The sequence below is a fragment of the Ovis aries genome, chromosome 7 (assembly GCF_016772045.2).
Source record: "Ovis aries strain OAR_USU_Benz2616 breed Rambouillet chromosome 7, ARS-UI_Ramb_v3.0, whole genome shotgun sequence".
Lineage (NCBI taxonomy): Eukaryota > Metazoa > Chordata > Mammalia > Artiodactyla > Bovidae > Ovis > Ovis aries.
This window is the reverse complement of record NC_056060.1, coordinates 43,084,077-43,104,973: the sequence shown is the minus strand read 5'-3', so window position 1 is coordinate 43,104,973 and position 20,897 is coordinate 43,084,077. Positions and strand designations below refer to the sequence as shown.

General features: G+C 37.1%; 2 protein-coding genes across 2 annotated transcripts in view; one reads left to right on the top strand and one right to left on the bottom strand.

The window, feature by feature from the left end:
• NID2 (nidogen 2) overlaps positions 1 to 4,811 on the top strand; it is an 83,011-nt gene extending 78,200 nt beyond the window's left edge. Inside the window, exons 16-20 of the mRNA XM_004010528.5 lie at positions 303 to 474; positions 1,135 to 1,292; positions 2,896 to 3,019; positions 3,725 to 3,834; positions 4,113 to 4,811. Coding sequence (XP_004010577.3) covers positions 303 to 474; positions 1,135 to 1,292; positions 2,896 to 3,019; positions 3,725 to 3,834; positions 4,113 to 4,123 — 575 coding nt within the window. The 3' untranslated portion in view covers positions 4,124 to 4,811. The remainder of the gene's footprint in view (positions 1 to 302; positions 475 to 1,134; positions 1,293 to 2,895; positions 3,020 to 3,724; positions 3,835 to 4,112) is intronic.
• A 119-nt stretch (positions 4,812 to 4,930) lies between these two features.
• On the bottom strand, positions 4,931 to 20,690 carry RTRAF (RNA transcription, translation and transport factor). Its single transcript, XM_027971745.2, has 8 exons — positions 20,525 to 20,690; positions 18,650 to 18,774; positions 14,460 to 14,559; positions 10,291 to 10,380; positions 9,357 to 9,445; positions 7,259 to 7,327; positions 5,359 to 5,407; positions 4,931 to 5,251 (listed from the first exon to the last, which is right to left on the bottom strand). The coding sequence occupies exons 1-8, from the start codon at positions 20,583 to 20,585 to the stop codon at positions 5,097 to 5,099; spliced, it is 738 nt and encodes a 245-aa protein (XP_027827546.1). The 5' UTR covers positions 20,586 to 20,690; the 3' UTR covers positions 4,931 to 5,096.
• Positions 20,691 to 20,897: the final 207 nt, after the last annotated feature.

Sequence of the window (20,897 nt, the reverse complement as noted above, 5' to 3'; positions counted from 1 at the left end):
GCCTAAGTCTCCCATCTACCTTCTAGATAGGACTCTGAACAGGAAGGGCTTGTGTAGGAACTCAGGGAGTGGCCCCAGCCCTGGGGGCGCTTGGTGCCACCAGGCTTGGGGGGAGGTCTTATGAGGCTAGAGTGAACTAGACATGGCAGGAAAACTACAAAGGACCTACTCCTCTAGTAAGTCTGTTTTTTTAGAGACTCTCAAGATTTTCCCCTTAACTGTTGGAACATTGTAGACCTTTCTGCTTCAGATTCTCCTTTCATAGCTGCAGTTGCTTCAGTCTTGCCTTTGCTTTATTTCAGGTCTAATAAGCCCTGAAGGTCTTGCCATCGACCACTTCCGTAGAACAATGTACTGGACGGACAGCGGCCTGGATAAGATAGAGAGGGCCAGGCTGGATGGCTCTGAGCGTCGGGCCCTCTTCCACACGGACCTAGTGAACCCTCGTGCCATCGCTGTGGATCCAATCCAGGGGTCAGCTGGGCTTCCCTAATTCTCCTCTGTTACCTGTTGACCCTCACTTGAAGCCCTTGGGTTCTAAGTTCAATGTAGGGAGGGTCAGAACATGAGCATAAAAGTGCACGTTAATTTAACAGTATTCATGGAGGATCTACTAGGTGTCGGGCACTGTTTAGGCAAAGACAGGGTCTGTCCTTTCATGGAGCCTATGTTCTACTACGTTCTAGGAAATAAGACAGTAAACTAATGAATAACAGAATAACAAGGAAATTACTAAGCCTGTGATGTGGTTATGTAGAGAATTCAAGAGTATGTGAGAGAGACTGGGGGCTACTTTGGATCAGGCCAACCCCGCGACTTCAACTGGAATGAGGTGGGTCTCCCTCCAGCAACATATTAGGAAATCCCAGTTGTTAAAGCCATAGTGGGGTTACCTGTGTAGAATGGTGCAAGTAAGCAAAACTCAGACACCAGATGTGTTATTCCTCTGGCCCCATTTTCACAGTGGCAGTGGTTAACAGAACAGTGTTTCCTGTCTACAATAATTGCTAACGTCATCAACTGGGACATATAAAGATAACCTTCAGCTTTAACTTTCAGCAGTGTTTTTGACTCTGAAATTTGGATTCAACGCATTGAGGAAGGTTTATCTTTCTCCATTTCATTTACCCATAGCAACCTGTACTGGACAGATTGGAATCGAGAAGCACCTAAGATTGAAATGTCATCCTTAGATGGAGAAAACAGAAGAATTCTAGTGAATAAAGACATTGGACTACCCAATGGTTTAACCTTCGACCCCTTCTCCAAACTGCTCTGCTGGGCAGATGCAGGTAATACTATTGATGAAATGCAAATACAGAACACTACAGCGTGCAGTGTGAGCACTCTGATTTTACAGTAAAACCAGATCCCACCATTTGGAACTTCTGGTTTAAATTTATAACACTACAGCAAATGCTCTATGCCTTTTACAGCAGCGTCCCTAACCTTTTCGGCACCAGAGACTGGTTTCGTCGAAGAGTTTTTCCATGGACGGGGGAGGACAGGGCGTTTTGGGATGATTTGAGCAGGTTATATTTACTGTGACTGTATTTCTATTATTAATTGTATTAGCCCCACTTCAGATCATCAGGCATTGGAACCCAGAAATTTGGGAACCCTGTTTTAAAGGACACTTTGTAACAATTCTGACAGTGAACTTCCTGAGGTCTTATGTGTATAAATGAGGCAGTAAGTTTGAGAACTAGTACGATGTCCAACTTATTTTTTTACTGCTTTCCTTCTCCCAACACAAGCACTTGGCACATCTTTTAGGTTAAAAATAAGTATTATACACTGTTGGAATTGACAGGCTTAGATAAATGAACAGAGGTTATTATTTTCTTGTCTCAGTATTACAACATGTATAACTATGTTATTCTAACAGTCAGTATGCTGTTACGCTGGGGACATTCTTTGAAAAGCAATGTGGCAGGATGGCTTCCTTTAGTAATAAATTTGGGCTGCCTGTTCCCAGGTTCTCTCTCTCTGTTGTGTAATTTCGTTACTATTAGTACAACTGAAAAGATACTTTATGTTTCATTCGATACTAAAAAATAAAGCTGTTCTTAAGGAATTTGATTCTAATAAAAGGGACAAAAATGCAGGTGGGTCAATATTACAACCCAGCTGCCTAAAACAAGTGATATTTTTAATAGGTATTTGAAATTTACTGAAGGGTTCCATGAGAAAATGGCTTCCCCAGTGGCTCAGCTGGTGAAGAATCTGCCTGCACTGCAGGAGACCTGGGTTCAATCCCTGGGTTGGGAAGATCCCCTGGAGAAGGGAATGGCTACCCACTCCAGTATTCTTGCTTGGAGAATTCCATGGACAGAGGAGCCTGGTGGGATACACAGTCCATGAGGTCACACTTGGAAATTCCTGTCTTGTTTAGCTATTAAAATATTTACATTGAAAAATACAAGTCAGGCTAGCATTTTACTTTTTATTCCTGCCTAGAAAATAATATAGTCTAAAAAAAAGGATTTAAGTTAAAAGGCAGCCTTGGCTATTATCATACATTGCTTACAAAGGGCAGGTATTTATCCAAAAGTTTTAGCAGTGTATGAGCTCACATGTAAACTTCTTTAACACTGATGTAACTTTATCTCTATTTCCTCCTCTGGGAGAAACTTAGCCAGGTTTCTGTAAATGCAATCCTGTTTTCCAAAAGAGGATTAAGAGTTTAAGACCATTCTAGTTTTTATTGGAATTTAAACAACCTGAAGACTGGTAATAGAACAGGAAAATTTCACAGTTTTTAATTTGTATTATTGCAATGGGGATAAAATATTCCACTTTTGTTTTCTCTGAGAATGAATTTTACTTGCCACTGTTTTTGGTAAAAGAAAAAAAATTTTTTCATCATATAAAAGGATCTCTTTGTTTTAAAAGGAACTAAAAAACTGGAGTGTATATTACCTGATGGAACTGGACGGCGTGTCATTCAAAGCAACCTCAACTACCCCTTCAACATTGTGAGCTACGCAGATCACTTCTACCACACCGACTGGAGAAGGTGAGCCTGAAACACTCTGGACAAGCCTGAAAAGGCAAACTGTTCTGGAGGACACAGCACTTGTTGTACCATGTTAGTAAGTGACTTTAGAAATTAAGCCCTATGCTTGAGCTTTTTTTTTTTTCATTCTTTCTTCATTAGTAGATAATATTCAAGTGTTACTGAAGACTTTTAAAAGCATACTTTTATATCACCCAGAAATTTAATAGCTCTGCCATTTTTAAGTTACATGTGAGCAATACTACTTGGTAATAAACTATCCAAAAGGCAAGGACATTAGTCTGAATCTGATCTTCAGAGAATAAAAAATGACATTATGGACATATTAGTTGCTCCCTAGGAGAATGAAAAATACTACACCTTACACTAGTTCACCAAGAGGAACTGGGAAACATTAAGTATATGTTCTTCCATTCCACCCCCAGCAATTCTGATTTGCACAGTGGTTCTCAAACTTTAGCATGACATCTGAGTAGGAGCCCAAAGAATCTGTACTGCTATCAAGTTCCCAGATAATATAGATCTGAGGACTACTTTGAGAATCACTGATATAGACGGATCTTCAGAATCCAAGTCAAAAGTTACAGTTAAATTAATTTTAAAAATGTATTTGAGAAGTCTGGCAGAGATTTCGTTTATCGATAAACTGACTTTTTCTACCCCAGTCTTAAATCCTATGAATTCACTCTTCCTTTCTGTTACCAGGGATGGTGTTATAGCAGTCAACAGAGACACCGGCCAGTTTACTGATGAGTATCTCCCAGAGCAGCGATCTCACCTCTATGGGATAACTGCAGTCTACCCCTACTGCCCAGGTAAACAGCTGCTCAGGCAGCTCCTTTTGGATCAGCTGGGTAGAGGAGGATAGATCTAGTAGCTGATCACCCTTGGCCTGCTGCCACCACCAGTGAGAGCCACTCTGAGCTAGAAAAGCTAATGGCTAACACATAGGGGTGACCATTCTGCTACCTTAAGCCGACCAAGCTTAACTGTATACAAAAAGTGTCAGCCTACCAGAGTATTTCCCCTTTAAAAAGACTTGCTGTTGCAAATTAGATATAAAATACTCACATACTGTTCCCTCCCTCCACAGGAAGAAAGTAAATATGGACTTGGAATTTACAATTGGAATCTGGACCCTAAAGAACATTTATCAGGAACAAAGGTGAAAGTGAAAAAGGAATTGGTCATTAGAAGTTCCTGGACATACAAGATGAACATTTTCGGTGCAAAAAGACTAAGTATATTTTGTGAAAAGTTTATACCTCAATCTTTACTACTGTATTTTTTAAAAAACAAGTTATTTCAAGATTAAGAAAGGCAACAGAATTTTAATTGTTGCTTATATAAGCAACTTTCCATAAACATTTATATCATATTTAAAAGGTCAAATTCATTCAACTAATAACCAATTAGAGCATGCTGAGATCCTAAATCTGATTTTTGCTTTCTGGACAAGAAATTAAAGCACACGTGATCAGTATAAAAATACAATCCTAAAAGATCATAAACCCTGACATAGTTAAGAGAAGGCTAATGCAGAACTGATGGGAAATAACCAACTTATTTATAGTTTCCCAACAAAAGTTCTAGGGTTTTTTTTTTTTTACCTCTACATCAATGCATTTCTATTTATATTAAAAGGTGCTAGAATGTTTCAATTTGTATTTTCTGATCCTGTAAATCCCTCTATAGGATTACCCACAGAAATTACATTTATATATAAATACCAAAGATGTAACAGTTCTCAAATTTTCTAGATTACTCCAATAAAAATATATTTTTAAGTTTTCCTATGACTTAAGGATTTGTGTTGTCTATAATGAAGTTGGGGGGGTGGTGGCAGGAACCACAAGGGAGAAAGATTACTTTTACAGATACATAAAACAACACACAGTCAAAAAAAAAAAATGGCCTTCCCAACTTTATTAAAGAAAAAGCAATGATGGTAAATCTCTAGAACAGAGTCAATTTTCTGGGATTCTTCCCTTGAAAACATGACATTTCCAAACACATGCCAAAGCGTACATGGTTCCCAGTTGTACTAAGTAGGTGAGAAGCTGAAATCCTAAAGTGTTCATCTTCCAACTTTCCCCAGTCTGTGGTCTGTCTTTGGGTCAGCAATAATCGCCTGAACGGCTACTATGGCTTCATTAATTTTTGTCTGTAGCTCTCTGAGCTCTTCTATGTGCAGCAATCTCAGAATTTGAGCAGCTTCATTAAGAACTGCATCTGTTTCATAAGAAACACTGGATTAATCAGTAACTTTTGCATTTATTCACTTACTTCCCCCAAATAATCACCAAGTCTCTAAAAAGTTTGAATTAAAAATCACTTACCCCCTGTGTCAAAACCAAGAATATGCTTGTCTAAGGCAACAGGCAAACCCTTAAGGAAAAAGGACAAAAATCAGACTATATATAGTTATACATTTCTATTTTCTTACCTCAAACTGAAAAGCAGCTAGCTAGCCTGTTATTTTAGCCCTTTTAGCTGCAGTGGCAAGGTGCCTGAGAATTTTCTCTTACTACCAAAAAAAAAAAAAAAAAAAACCCCACCCAAAAAAGGCTTTTTTCCATGTAGTAAGAAGCTAGTTTCGTAACACAATCCAATCCTTAAAAACCAGGCAATATAAAAGCATAGCTCCTTTCTGCAGCAGTGCTATCATTACAGCTATGCAGCAAAGGCTGAACAGGGCTGCTCTGATCCCACTTTAGTGACAGTGAGCAGCCAGTGTACAGAACCAACAGGATCACTTCTATTCATAAGCTTCCTCAACTTTGTTTGAGCATATTGTCTTTATGAACTGTACAAATCTAAAAATACATAACTTTTTTTCTGGTTATGACATCAGATTATATATTACTTAAAAGTTACTTTGAAATGGTCTAGGAAAACGAACAGAATCTAAACCATTTAGTTAACCAGTCAGCACCTGTATCATAATCACCATCTTTGGTATGATGCCAAACCATATAAAGTTCACAATAACTATCAAAAATCAGGAAGGCGGTTTAGACTTTCTGCTAATTATATACTGTATAAAATTATTACCAGTTAACGTCAATACTTCCAATGTTACAAATGCTGAACTGTCACTTCTCACTTCATGCCCCAAATCCGATGTAATGAATGAGTGCAAACAAGAAACTATAGAACTCTTCCACTGTTACTATTGTAGCACAGTATCTTCTGAGATGACACTGAAGTTAGGATTTATTTGGAACACTGAAAATAAACTGAATTTTACTTGGCAAATAAGAGCAAAGATTATTTGGTTATGGCCTTATCTGTACTGCCTTCCAAACCAAAGGCATAGTTTTGCTGAATGATGATGAATGATTTTATTATGCCAAAACAACTTACTGTTTGTTCTGCAGGGGGGGTGAAATAAGCTGATCTTTAGTTTCCAGTGGCCTGATTCATACGTAATTAATAAGCCAATAAAAACCTTTAAAAGAAACTGAGTGTCTTTCAGAGGGGCACTACCCTGCCCTGGCATTAATAACCTTTCAAAACTACCAGGCTTTGATAAAGATGAGGTCAGAGGACAACAGACACTGGGGAATTAGAGGGTGAGGGAGGCATGACGAAGGACCAGGGTTCAGAATATAGACTGTAACCAAGACATTCATCTATGCAGCAGGAAGGGGCATTATCAGATATCTGCAGCTGCTAACCCGAGGACACTGTCTACACTGACCCATACTCAAGAAGACTTTAGGGACATTTGGATTTTTGGTACAATCCATCGAAAACTACCCTAAAATTATGAACAAGTTACTTTATCATTATCATGGTTTATGGTAGGAAATGAGATTTCTCTGAAGAAACAAAAGGGTGAAGATAAAGATTTACGCAGAAAAGGAAAACTAACGAGTAACAAAGAGGAGATGTGTCCTGTTTTCTAGTAGTTAGTCAAAATAACCCAGTAAATTTCACAAGGGTAAGTTCTTTTAAATTAACTGAGTACACACAGTGGTTTTCTACTGGTAGGCTGTAAATGTGCTACTGGTAGCTTCTTAAAAGTAATGAAGTGAGATAAATGTGAAGTTCACTTTTCACTCAAATATGACTGGGTACAATTTGCTTAAGAATCAAATTCAACCCTGCTGAAGTACTTTCTCTGGGCAGTTCTAACACAGAATATCTCAAGCATTGTCAAGCAAAGTTCAAACCCCCCAAAAAACGTTCAGTAATAATTTAGAATTTATTTAGATTAAAAAAAACACAACGTACCTCTTTCGTTTGATTTGCTTTAGCAACTGCATCTTGTGTCAGGCGCTCCTGGACCAAAATGCGAATTGCCTAAAAATTCCCCAAAATATTATTTCTACTTTTTATTGGCTGTTATCTTTTCTTCTCTAAATATATAGAATAAGGATGCTCAATATGATGAAATTAGAAATACCTAATTCAGTACCAAATTGCCAGCAAGTTAAATAAAATAGCTACTGTAATGAAAGTTTTCACTTTTAACATTTAATAATGTGGAATGATATTCATAACAATTACATTTTTTAATAAGTAATTTGTGTGTGGTAAAAAATTTTAATAAAGAAGGATACACGGTGAAAAAGTAGGTCTCCTTTCTATCCAAGCCTCAGTCATCGTTTCAGAAAACAATTGTTGCTACCAGATCCTTCTACATACTCACACAGTCTCTATCAAATTACAAGCTCACCAGGGATATATGCACATGCGTGTGTTACGCACATAATCTTTGACACAAAGAGTAGTGTATAATACTGTCCTTGGGTTCTTCATTATAGTAAAATTTTTTCATATTATTCATAGGACACATTGATTTTTTTCATTATCAACACATTTTATCACTGCAGACACAAGTGCATGCATGTACTTGCACACTCGAAAAGATTTTAAGGAATTTTAGTGAATGATAGTGAAAACCCCAAAATAAGTATGAAAGTGTGAAAAATTATTTTTAATAAAAACCTGGAAAAATACATTTGAAAAATAACTAAACCAATCTAACAGTCACTGCAAATATATTACATAGTCCAGTTGCCAAACAGTTAATGTACTGATTCTCACACCTAGCAAACCTATGAAGATGTCCATATTGTCATGTATTGTTTGCTTCAATTAACTCAAAAGAATAAACATGCAGTTAGGATTAGAATTTTATAGTTTTTGATTGTAACTGACTTATACTTTAGCATCCCAAATACAGTATTTTCCTCTCTCTGTTTATGATTAAGGCTGACACAACCACTGTAGAACCATCCCAAAATAATTTCTGTAATTGCCCAAGAAAGAAACAAGCCTTTGAAAGAGCTAAATTTCACTAAAAACAACTTTTGTCTCTTGGCATCCAATTGGAGTTGAGACAATCAAAGTTAACATTCAGATTCAGCAGAATTATACTAATCTAGGAAGAGAATAGTCTTCCCCTTCTTACAACTGTCACTTAATATAATTCTAAAAAGGAGAATAAATTATGGCTTAATCTCTTGTGGGGAGAGTGAGATTAATTTCCTGCAAAGTAGCCTAAAGTAATTTAAAGCTCTTTAATTTCTCATAAAAATCAATAATAATTTCTAAAATAACTTTCAAATCTGGTATCCTAAGGACCACTCCCCTGTCCCTCCCCCACAAGACTATCATAGTTACTCAGCATGAATCGTCTGAAGCAAGAGTAGATTTTTCCTCTCAGAAATAAGACATCTTTCAGACCATCAGATTCCCTGATGGAAGGATTGAACTGAATGGCCTATCTAGCATGGGGGGCTTGGAGGACAGAAACATTCATTACTCAAAGAAGTTGGGCGTATATATTTTTGACCAAATGCACCATTTACTAGTTTGGCATTTTCCATGATCTTAATGAATTACAGACCATGAATCTTTAGAAGGACTAATTAAAAAGAGGTGGGGTGATAGGAAGAAGACTGGACCGAGTGTCTAGTTTAAGGTCAAGTGTCTAGTTTAAATCCTATCATTTTCTGTGTCAGCTTGAACATTATTTATCTATTATCATTCAGTCTGTTTCTTCATATACATATTTTTAAAAAGATACCAGTTAACCAGCTCTAGGACTGTTGGGAAGACTGCATGAGATCATCTTTGCAAAAGATTTAGCACAGAGGCAGGTACACAGTAAATACTTTGATATTGGTTGTTAGATAATATAAAACCAATGAACTAATTAAATCCGGTTTATGTCCTACATTCCTCCACATTTTACTCATTCAACCACAGATTTAAATATCAATTATTTTTAGAAAATGATTATTTTAAAAATTATATACAAATATATAATTATAAATGAGTTTTTAAAATTGTTACATGTATGAATCAAAAATATGAATCTGACCTTAAGCATTACCAGGTAATCATCATGACGCTGAATCTGAAGAAGGTTAGCCAAAGCCATTACACCAGCCTTAAAATCAGGATTATTTACTATAAAAGATTAAAAATGGAAACTTATACCTCTGTAAGCATGTAATTACAGACATAAATGTAAGCATATATAACAAAAAAAATCTCAATTTCTAAAATTAATGCTGACAAAAGTAGTATGGGGCATCATCATTAGGTAAATTGATGTGATCAATGGTCTTCCTATTAATTAACCAAAGTGAACAACCCAATAAATGACTAACTTACATGAGGTTTGTCCTGTAACTTTCTCTGCAAGGCCCATTTATGTAGCACTTTTAATTAACTTTTCTCACAAAGCTATTAATTTTAACACACAGATTCCCTTCAAAGGACGGTTTTCCCAAAACCTTTTCTCTGAGCAGCAGCCCTAGAGTGTCCAAGTAGCTTATTAATTCATAAGAGTAACTCATAAATAACAAGTTAACATCAGTCAGCAAAAGAATATTTAACATAACCTAAGTAATTAGAATCATCATACTTTTAAAAGGAGAAAGAACTAAAGACATCTGGGACTTATAAAAATGAAAAAATTTAACACCTGTTTCATAGTCATTAGATTTAATATTTTCTACACCTAGGAAAGCAATCACCACTATGATTAAATACAAATCAAATGCCCAAGTTACTACAGACAGATGAAAGAAAAGCATTTTAAATTTCAGGTATTCAACTATATAAGGGAGAAAGGACACTGTCACAACAATAAAAAACAGCATAGAGAATAAAAAATATGAACACAAATGTCTGTCTGCATGAAACACTCTTAATCTACTAAAACCAAGTAAACCCAAACTTCATTCTAGAAGTAAAAAACATTTAAGAAACAAAAAATGTTGATAATTTTTATGCATTTATAAACTTACCATCCAAATTGATCAATGGCTCTGCATTTTTAGCTGCATTGTCAGCATTTTTTGTATTATCAGGTACCAAGTCCTTGTTGTATTTTTCAGCTGTAAAGATAGGCAAAAATACAATCTGTAGGACTTCAACTTAAGGTAAAATAAACACTGCTTATTTATTGAATTTAACTAAGCTAAATTGCTTGTAAGCATAGACAACTCATCCATTCAAAATTACTTTTTGCTATTAAAAAACTCTACAAGACAATGCGAGTTTATTTTTTTAATTAAGCTAAAATGATTATCCAACACAAATACCTTTTCATTAATGTTTCTTAAAGTATCTAAATTTTGAGAGAGAGAGTCTGCTTTTCAGCTTCCTCTGAAACTTCGGAGGGGTAGAAGAATGGGAAGTGGGTAAATATAGGTCACATGAGGTTAAATACAAACTCACTAAGAAGTTTCTTACCAAAATTTCTTTTCAATGCTGTATACAGAATCAAAAACTTTGCTTTCTAGAAAAAACAGCACTTCAAATACACCATGATACACAAAGCTACACTTTTGAGTCTTAAAATACAGAATTCCAAAAATAGATTTTATTAGCTCTACTTGAAAAATAATATTTTAAGATTTTACAAATAAAAATATTTAATAGTAATTCACTAAATTTAATGCCCCCAAAGACATCTTTGGCTACAGTGCTTTTATGATTTGCTTAAAAAAAAAAAAAGGGAAAATAAAAGCATTAAAATTTAAGTCAGATAGAAATTAGCTGAAAGGAGTCCCCACTAGCCAAATCTGGAACAAACATTTAAATACATGATGACAAATAAGGATTAAAACCCACTGAGTAAAATAAGAATTCACATATCTATACTGATTTGAATAAAAACATCCATTGGTAAGAAGGAAACTGCTCTTAAAGGCCTTTCAGTGGAAAGCCAAAAAAAATGGAGAATGATGGAATTAGAAAAACACTTTCTGGCCATCATAATCAATAATAATTGACTCAGGCCAGAATCATCAAATGGATACTAAAGCTAAGGTTTAAGGAAGAAAAGCACAGAGAAATCATCTCAAAGTATCTCTTTTCCAAGATATGTATCTAAGGAATTTCAGTGACTAGGCCTCTGGTCTTCCACCGCAGAGGGCATGGGGTTTGATGAACCAAGGTCTTGCATCCTGTGAGGTGCAGTCAAAAAGAAAAAAATAAGACACATATTTATCGCAAAGGGGAAAACAGTAACTTTACACTGAAGAAAGTTTACCGAAGTGATCAGCAAAATGACTAACATTTAGGTATATCACTAACACATGCATCCTAATATGAGGTACTTAACAAGAATGCAACATAACTTGTATTATTCTTAATAAAACTACAAACTCTCAACCCAACCACGAGGAACCATCAGACACACCCAAACTGAAGGACATTCTACAAAATAAACGTCACTGTCCTAAAGCACAAAGACTGAGTAAATCGTTCCGGAGTGCAGGAGAATGAACACAAGAGATGAACGAGAATGAACAAAACACACCATCCAGGATTGCTCTGGAGGTTTTTATTCGCTTGTTTTTGCCGTAGAGAACATTACTGAGACAAACACTGAAATGTGAGTAATACCTACAGACAACAGCAGAGAATCAAAGTTAATCTGATTATGATAAGCATACTGCAGCTATGTAAGACAATGACTTTTTCTTTTAGGAAATGTGCATTTAAGTACTTAAAAGAGAAATCATCTACAATTTAGTGTCAGATGGTTTAGAAAAAAATTAGGAGTATGTGAATACACAGAAAAGGATAAGGCAAATGAAGTAAAATGTTAATAACGCCTGCAGAATTTGAGTATGTAATAATTCTTTTTATTATTCCTGCAACATATCTGTAAATTTTAAATTATCAAAAAAAGTTAGAAGAACTTAAGTTAGCTTTTAACCACCTTAATTGACAAGCAAGCTAAAGGCTTTACAAAATATTATGGCATAAATAATAAAAATTCATAATTTATCAAAAATAAAAATTTTAAATAACTTAAAAGTCAAGAAGAATGAACTCACCAACGTAAAGCCATAAGAGAGCAACAGTGCCCCCTACTGATAAGGGGCAGTGTTTCAGATACAAACTCAGCTTTTTTACACATTAAAAGAAACCATGCTGTCACTGAGAAATACCTGTACTTACGTTAATATACTGCACTTACCAAGGATTTATTAAAATTGATAAGCACATCTATTGTACACAAGAAATTACACCAGGCACTGTGGCAGAGAGAATCATGACTGCTCCCTCCCCACAAAAGACGGCCATACTGCAATCCCTAGAAGTTATGAATATGGTATCTTACGTGGCAGAAAGGACTGTGTGGGTGTGACTGAATTAAGGACCTTGAAACTGGGGGTGGCGGATTACCCTGGATTATCTAGGTGGGCACGATGAAATCACAGCATCCTTAGAAGAGGGAGGCAGGAAGGTCAGAGAAGAGGTGACAATGAAAGCAGAATTACAGAGATTAGAACTTGCTATGCAGCTAGACTCGAAGACAAAGGGAGCAGAAAGCAGGCAGCCTCCGGAAGACGGAAAAGACAAAGAAATGAATCCTCCCCTAGAGCCTCCAAAACAAACCAGCCCTGTCGACAAACTGACTTTAGTCCTGATACAGGTGTTGGACTTCTGACCTCCAAAACTGTAAGATACTGTCTTTTAAATCACTGAGTTCATGGCAATATGTTACAGCAGCAACACGAAATTCACAGAGGTACCATGTAGAAAACAAGGCTGAGTATCAGCTTACAATTTAGTGAGGCCAGTAAGACGAGCAAAATGGAAAGTGAAAATGATCTAAAAAGGTATTGAGGTAAAAGTTATGAAAGTTAAGAAGTAAGTATCATTGCTGCTAGCTGGCATTTGAGCTGGATCTTACAAGGACAGACAGACTGAAATGGCATATTAGCCAAAGGAAAAGTGAAAGCAAAGAAAGAAGGGGGAAAAAAGGAGATGGAAAGAGGAAACAGCATTACTGCAGTTTGGCTGGGGTGGCAAGTATATGAATACTAGTTTAAAGGCTTTGAATATCATGCTAAGGAGCCTGGAATTCCTTCTGTAGAAAATGGGAAAGCAATGGTGTTTGTGAACATATAAAAGGAACTATTCTTTGGAGACAAAGTGTAGCATCCTAAAACATTTATGTTTAAAAAATTAGCTTGCTGGGGGCTATGTGGATGAAAACAGAGGGTGACACAGATGGGAGACTACTATGAAAGGTGTTACGATAATCTCAGGAGAAAGGGACAAGAGCTAGAATTAGGGTGACAGCAGTGGAGATGCAGAATGAAAGATACAGCAGACAAAGGAAAAGATGGATGGGAAGAAAAGAGGGCCAAAGACGCTGAAACCAAATCTGGAGCATTTCTCGCAACCTACTCCAGGATTCTTGCCTAGGAAATTCCATGGACAGAGGAGCCTGGTAGGCTACAGTCCATGGATTCCCAAAGAGTCAGACATGACTTAAAGACTAAACAACAAAAGGCATTAAAAAGGCTTCAAAAGCAAATGATTAAGACTGGAACTGATAGTCGCAAGAAAGAGAACAACATAAATGCAGAAGATGGAGATAAAATAAGATAATCGGATCTTACATTTAGATGTTAACAGGCCTTTCAAAATGAAATGGCCTAATGAGAGAAAATGGTTTATTGGAAAACTATTTTCACAATAAGTATTAATATTCAAAATCTTCCAATGATATCAGTATCTGTAATAAAATAATGTTAAACATGAATAATAAATATATTTTGGCTTATTGTGCATATCTGCATTAGATGTATATTTCAGTCTCTAGTGAAACTGGCTGCTGCAACCAAGACTTGAAATCCTATTAATTCTGGGACAGTAGCAAAAAGTGAACTTGAAGGCTAAGGTCCAGACTGTGCCGAGCCGGCAAATTAACTGAAGTGATGTGACTTTGTGAGAGGACATCACCTTCAAATTCTAAAAGAGAAAATCCAGAATGACTACAAACAAAAAGTAAAATTTTAATCAGATACTGCAAAGTGAGATGAGGATGTACAAAACTTAAAATGAATCAAAGGTAAAACAATCTAAGACAAACGGGCAAGTTCCCTACATTTTTAACCCCCTTTCCCACCCTTTCTCTCTGAAACAATATATTCCCCACAAAACATACCATTATCTCCATACTCAAGTCTAACAGCTAAGCCAAGAAGCCAGTCAATTGCTTCCTGTCGATCTTGAATCTTGAAAGGACAGTTAACATCTCTGAGATACTGTGAAGGAAAAAGAAAATTGCTTCATTGTTACTATAAAGTCACAAAATAAAACACGGTAGAATTAAGAGACCTGAGTTTGTATCTCTTAAGAATTTCTTGCAACATTTATATTACTAAACCTTTGATGCAATTATATAACCCATTTAAGCATATACTACTTAGGAAAAAAATTAAGTACTTCCATCATGGTTTATGAAAGTTTTACTTTTGCAGATTGCAGACAGGGTATCACTGATCTACGATAACTTCATTTTGTAGATGAGAAAACCAAAGCCTATAGGTCAACACTTCCTGACAGTTACACAACTGAAATCAGGGACCTGAATCTAAACCATATGATTCTAGGTCTCAATACACAGAGTAGTTAAATAAAAATATGTATCAAAAAACAAAACCCAATTTTTTTTTTTTTTTTTAGTTTTTATTTTTTAAATTTTAAAATCTTTAATTCTTACATGCATTCCCAAACATGAACCCCCCTCCCACCTCCCTCCCCATAACATCTTTCTGGGTCATCCCCATGCACCAGCCCCAAGCATGCTGCATCCTGCGTCAGACATAGACTGGCGATTCAATTCACATGATAGTATACATGTTAGAATGTCATTCTCCCAAATCATCCCACCCTCTCCCTCTCCCTCTGAGTCCAAAAGTCCGTTATACACATCTGTGTCTCTTTCCCTGTCTTGCATACAGGGTCGTCATTGCCATCTTCCTAAATTCCATATATATGTGTTAGTATACTGTATTGGTGTTTTTCTTTCTGGCTTACTTCACTCTGTATAATCGGCTCCAGTTTCATCCATCTCATCAGAACTGATTCAAATGAATTCTTTTTAACGGCTGAGTAATACTCCATTGTGTATATGTACCACAGCTTTCTTATCCATTCATCTGCTGATGGACATCTAGGTTGTTTCCATGTGCTGGCTATTATAAACAGTGCTGCGATGAACATTGGGGTACATGTGTCTCTTTCAATTCTGGTTTCCTCGGTGTGTATGCCCAGAAGTGGGATTGCTGGGTCATAAGGTAGTTCTATTTGCAATTTTTTAAGGAATCTCCACACTGTTCTCCATAGTGGCTGTACTAGTTTGCATTCCCACCAACAGTGTAGGAGGGTTCCCTTTTCTCCACACCCTCTCCAGCATTTATTGCTTGCAGATTTTTGGATCGCAGCCATTCTGACTGGTGTGAAGTGGCACCTCATTATGGTTTTGATTTGCATTTCTCTAATAATGAGTGATGTTGAGCATCTTTTCATGTGTTTGTTAGCCATCCGTATGTCTTCTTTGGAGAAATGTCTATTTAGTTCTTTGGCCCATTTTTTGATTGGGTCGTTTATTTTTCTGGAGTTGAGCTGCATAAGTTGCTTGTATATTTTTGAGATTAGTTGTTTGTCAGTTGCTTCATTTGCTATTATTTTCTCCCATTCAGAAGGCTGTTTTTTCACCTTGCTTATATTTTCCTTTGTTGTGCAGAAGCTTTCGATTTTAATTAGATCCCATTTGTTTATTTTTGCTTTTATTTCCAGAATTCTGGGAGGTGGATCATAGAGGATCCTGCTGTGATTTATGTCTGAGAGTGCAAAACCCAATTATTATCTAAACCTTAGCTTTCATATTTTGGAACGCGTCCAACAGAGTAAGCTATGTGACACACTGGTGTTTTGAATAAACATCAGAAGCAATATATTCAAATGAGCATGTCCTTAAAGTAAATATCTCAGGAGCTTAAAATCTAATCCCACAACAATGCTATAACTCAAACCTTCTGGAAATCCTTTGGTGGATACCTAATGAATCAGCACTTTTTAACCATAACTTATTTTCTAACCAAAAATGTTATTCACCTGCTTCTATAAAAAAAAAAAAGGCACCTCATTCACAAGATTTAGTCATGATACAAAAAGCAAACCCACCTTCAAAGCATAAAAAAACTGCCAATATTCAAAATAAGTCTCTTGATCTAAAAGTAATTCCAAAAGAAGTTCTAAATATGCTTTAAGCAATGACATCATCATTCCAAAGAGAGTTCCAATATATTTATCTTTAGGTCATACTACTTTACTGTCATTTCTGGGTCTTTTTCATTGGAAAGTTTATTATTCTTCAACACCCTCCTACATGTGGAACTCTGTATCGTCTTGTACACAAGTAGACCAGTAAGTAAAATGTGATAAAAGCAAATATAAAATTCTAATAATGTATTTCAAAGTCTTAACAAGTCTGTCAAAAATTTCAAAATATAGTTTTGAAGGGTAAAGGAAAATGATCTAGTGGTACCAGTATTAGTAGCAGAAGCAGGAATATCAACAAACATATAGCACTTGCGATGGGCCAGGCACCTCTGTGACAGGCTGAAGGTATATTTCATTAACAATATGCCACTCCTGAGCTAAGATACCACTGTTATCCCCATTTATTGATAAAAATCTAGAGCCACAGAAAGGTTAATAAACTTACTCACTGTCACAGAGATAGTATGTAACTTACATAGTTCCCTAGTCCACAAAAGGAGAAAGTTAGCTACCTAAACACTCTGCTCCAGTCAATGAAAAATTAAATCATTTTCAAATTTTTTTAAAAAATATAAATTTATTTATTTTAATTGGAGGTTATTACTTTACAGTATGTATTGGTTTTGCCATACATCATCATTTTCAAATTCTTAAAGGAAAAGATCTCATCAAAGTAACAGAGCTGATAAAATGTTTAATATAATGACACTGTAAAATGTAATTTTTATTCTAATTTGAAAAAAACTGTTTTCTGCAAAAATGTTACTAAAATTAAACTAGGTCAATGAAAAAGTTATTCCACCCACAAAAATAAGATAATACCATTTTTTAAAAAGTATTATTTCTATAGTACACAACAAAGGAGAACTGTGTATATTAAATATAAGAAAACACAAGAGAACCTTAGTTTACAATCATGTTAATAATGTCTTATTTTAATATAATACTATTTCTGCTACATTTTAATGTAATGTAAAAAATCTTATTTTGGCCATTTTTACTATTTATATAATATGTATCACTGTTTAATTAAGAAGTCTCTTTGTTTTTTGGACTACACTATTTCTTTTGAGTGTCTAACTGTGCCATTACTTTTATTAGTTAATAGTTTATAAAGCTTGTTTTCAATGGGCAGCCTGCTAGTCAGGTACAGGGCCCTAGAAGATTTGAATAAATTTTGCTATAGGGAAAATGCAGAAATGAATACTGACATATCAATCACTCATTTATATTCAGAACATATATGTATACAAATACACACTTATAAATATATATTTTCATGAAAGAAACAGATCCTTCTGTTGAATGTCAGGCACTTATCTAAGTACTGGGGATAAAGGCCTGCTCTCCAGATACATTACCTTAATGCTGACAGTTTCGAGAAGCCAGGGATTGGTTGGGAAAGCTGAGGAGTGGCAACACTAGTCCAGTCATATCACCTAAAACTGTGAGAGCTCCCTAGTTCCATCAAGATCAAACTCTTTATCCCCTATACCCCTGCCCCCGCCCTCATGCCTGATGGTTCACCATACTATTTCTATCTAATACTGAATGCTTGGTAGGAAGAGAGAATATGCTTAAAAAAAAAAAATTCCATCCCTGAAATCAAGCTTTTCTAACACTGATTATTATTATTATTATTGTTTGGAGTATAATTGCTTTACAATGTTGTGTTAGTTTCTGCTGTCAATGACTTACTTATGCCTGTGTATGTGTGTGTATCTCCTCCCTCTTAGACCTCCCTCCTACCCGACCCCCCATTCCACTCATCCCCCATCTAGGTCATCACAGAGCACCGAGCTGAGCTCCCTGCACTATATACACTGACTTCCCAGTATCTACTTTACACATGGCAGTGTATATACATCAATCCTAATCTTCCAGTCTGTCCCACCCTCTCTTTCCCCTGCTGTATTCAAGTGTTTTTTAAGTCTGCATCTCTCTTCCTGCCCTGCAAATAAAACATCCATTTTATTCAGCTATATTATTTTAAAAGAAAAATTATATTATTTTAAAAGCTGTCTTCATAGACAAGCTCTTGGTATATTTTACTTTCTAATTCATTACCTGTTCAAAGAACTTGGGCCAGTCACTGCTGTGGATGTTTCTTAAGTTACCTCTGTCTTCAATTTTATAGTGTCTGATTTTCTGGTCTTCAAGCCAAACAATGAAGTTTCTAAATTCTGTTTCATCTGTAATAAAAACACCATAGAAATCACAAGAAAGTGAAAGCTGCTCAGTCGTGTCTGACTCTTTGCCTCCCCATGAACTATATACAGTCCACGGAATTCTCCAGGTCAGAATACTGGAAGAGGTAGCCTTTCCCTTTTCCAGGAGATCTTCCCAACCCAAGGATCGAACCCAGGGTTCCCCGCATTGTAAGCAGATTCCTTCCCAGCTGAGCCACAAGGGAAGCCCATGAGAAGCACTAGGTAAAACACTTCCTTCTCCACAAACAGTCTTGTGGAATTTTTTTTTTAAACTGCAAAATCATAAATTACTTGAGCTGCTTGAAGTAGGAGTTGAATGTACAGACTTTGAATTAACTTCTGTTCATATTCTGGCCCAAATTCAAATTCTGGCTCCAGAAATTTAGTGGTTGTGTGAACCTGGGCTAATTAAATTTTCTGTGCCTCAGATTCTTGAGTTACAAAATGGGGACTTACCTCATAGGCTTGTTATGAAAGATTTAATAAAATAACAATAAAAACAGTGCCTGGCACACAATTTTGCTACTTAAGTGTCAGTTATTATTTCAGTTCCTGTGAGGAAAAGGGGGAGAATGGACTGTGCAAGGTTAAATTAATAGCAACAATAAAGTACAAGAAATTAAATGGCGATCACAACAAGGATACCGACTATCACTGTCATTTGCTATTAAGGACATTAAACACATTCATGAAATAGTGTGCATGTGGTTTCATTTAATCCTTCCATATGCTTTTGAGGTAAGTAATATCCCCATTTTACCAGTGAAAAAGTTGAGGCTCAAAGTTTCAAAACCATATCTAAGCTCTATTCCTACTGAACCTTTTTTGTTAAATAAAAGGCAAAGCAGAAAAACAAGATTCTGTAAGATGACATGCTTCTACAGGAGATGACAAAACACTGTCATCCTGCTTGGAAATCATCTTCAATTTTCAAGTTCAAGCTTGAGTTCAAATTCCAGCTTCCCCAAGTCTTGAGAATACACAATGGTCTTAACATCCCAGGTGTTACGTGATCCCTTTCAAACTTAATCTACCACAGGCCAAGAATTCTGGAAGAAAATAAGTAGTCGTGGGCGACAGGTGAGTAGCAGTGGGTAGCAATCTTAATACTTTCTACAGTTTCAAGCTGTGAAATCCCAAACACCTTTGTATTTACAATTCAACCGCCCCGCTCATCTATTAACTCCCCCCCCCCACAACCCCCACACTGTAATTAGCTCGTTAATACACGCGCTCACCCCAACACTGTCTTGGACTTCATTTTTGTCTTGGGCTCAAACTACTGGATGGGTTCTAACTGCCCTTATTCCTAATCCCTCCCCTCCTTAGTTCCCTGAACGAGTCTTCAAGTTACTCGGTTTTTCTCTTCGAATTCCAGCACTGTGCCGACCCCAGCAGGTGCTCAGGGTATCGCCCAATCACCCGTGAAACACGGGGCTGAAGGGCTAAGTTAAAAAGCGAAGACTTTCCTTCTAGAGTGCTGAGGGCGCGGGCGAGGGCTGTGGGGGTGGTGTCTGGAGTTTAGCAAGTGCAGAAAGTGGCGATGCCGAGGCAAGAGTGGGTAGCGGAGAAGGAAGGATGGGAGAAAGCAGAGGTATTCGGGGCCAAGAGGAGAGGGGCGCCGGGGAGACAAGGCCGCGGACGGTCCGGGTGGAGAGCCCAGGAGCCGGCGCTGAGAAAGCGGCGGCCGGCCGGTCACGGACGCGCTGCGGGCCCGGGGCCGCCGCCTCACCTTTGCAGTTGAAGCCGGCAGGGTTGTGGTAGTCAAGGGCCGTCAACTTGCGTCGGAACATGGTCCCCGCTGCTCGCTCCGGTCCCCCGGGATGCGGCCGGGAGAGGCGAGGCGAGGCAAGGCAAGGAGAAGCAGGAGGCGCAGACACGGGTGACGCGACGAGAAGGCGGGCGGGCACCGGGAGCTCCGAAATGACGGCGGCCTTAGCCAATCGTGGCTTAGGAACGGCAGCCTCTGGACAATGCCCACCAATCGCGGCTCTGGCTGGGGAGGCGGGGCCACGTCGGGGCACGTCGACGCTTAAATAAACTTTATTGTCAGCTTTCTAGTTGTACAATAGGCAGAGAGCAACTGAGAAACATAGTTACCGCTT

Bases quoted from the DNA above. Each gene is read 5' to 3' on its own strand.
- RTRAF (XM_027971745.2), bottom strand. From the start codon at position 20,585: ATGTTCCGACGCAAGTTGACGGCCCTTGACTACCACAACCCTGCCGGC. The intron at 14,560-18,649 runs GTAATGAATTAG...TTTCCTTCACAG, and splicing joins GGCCCAAGTTCTTTGAACAG to TATCTCAGAGATGTTAACTG. The intron at 5,408-7,258 runs GTACGTTGTGTT...TTTTTCCTTAAG, and splicing joins AAGCAAATCAAACGAAAGAG to GGTTTGCCTGTTGCCTTAGA.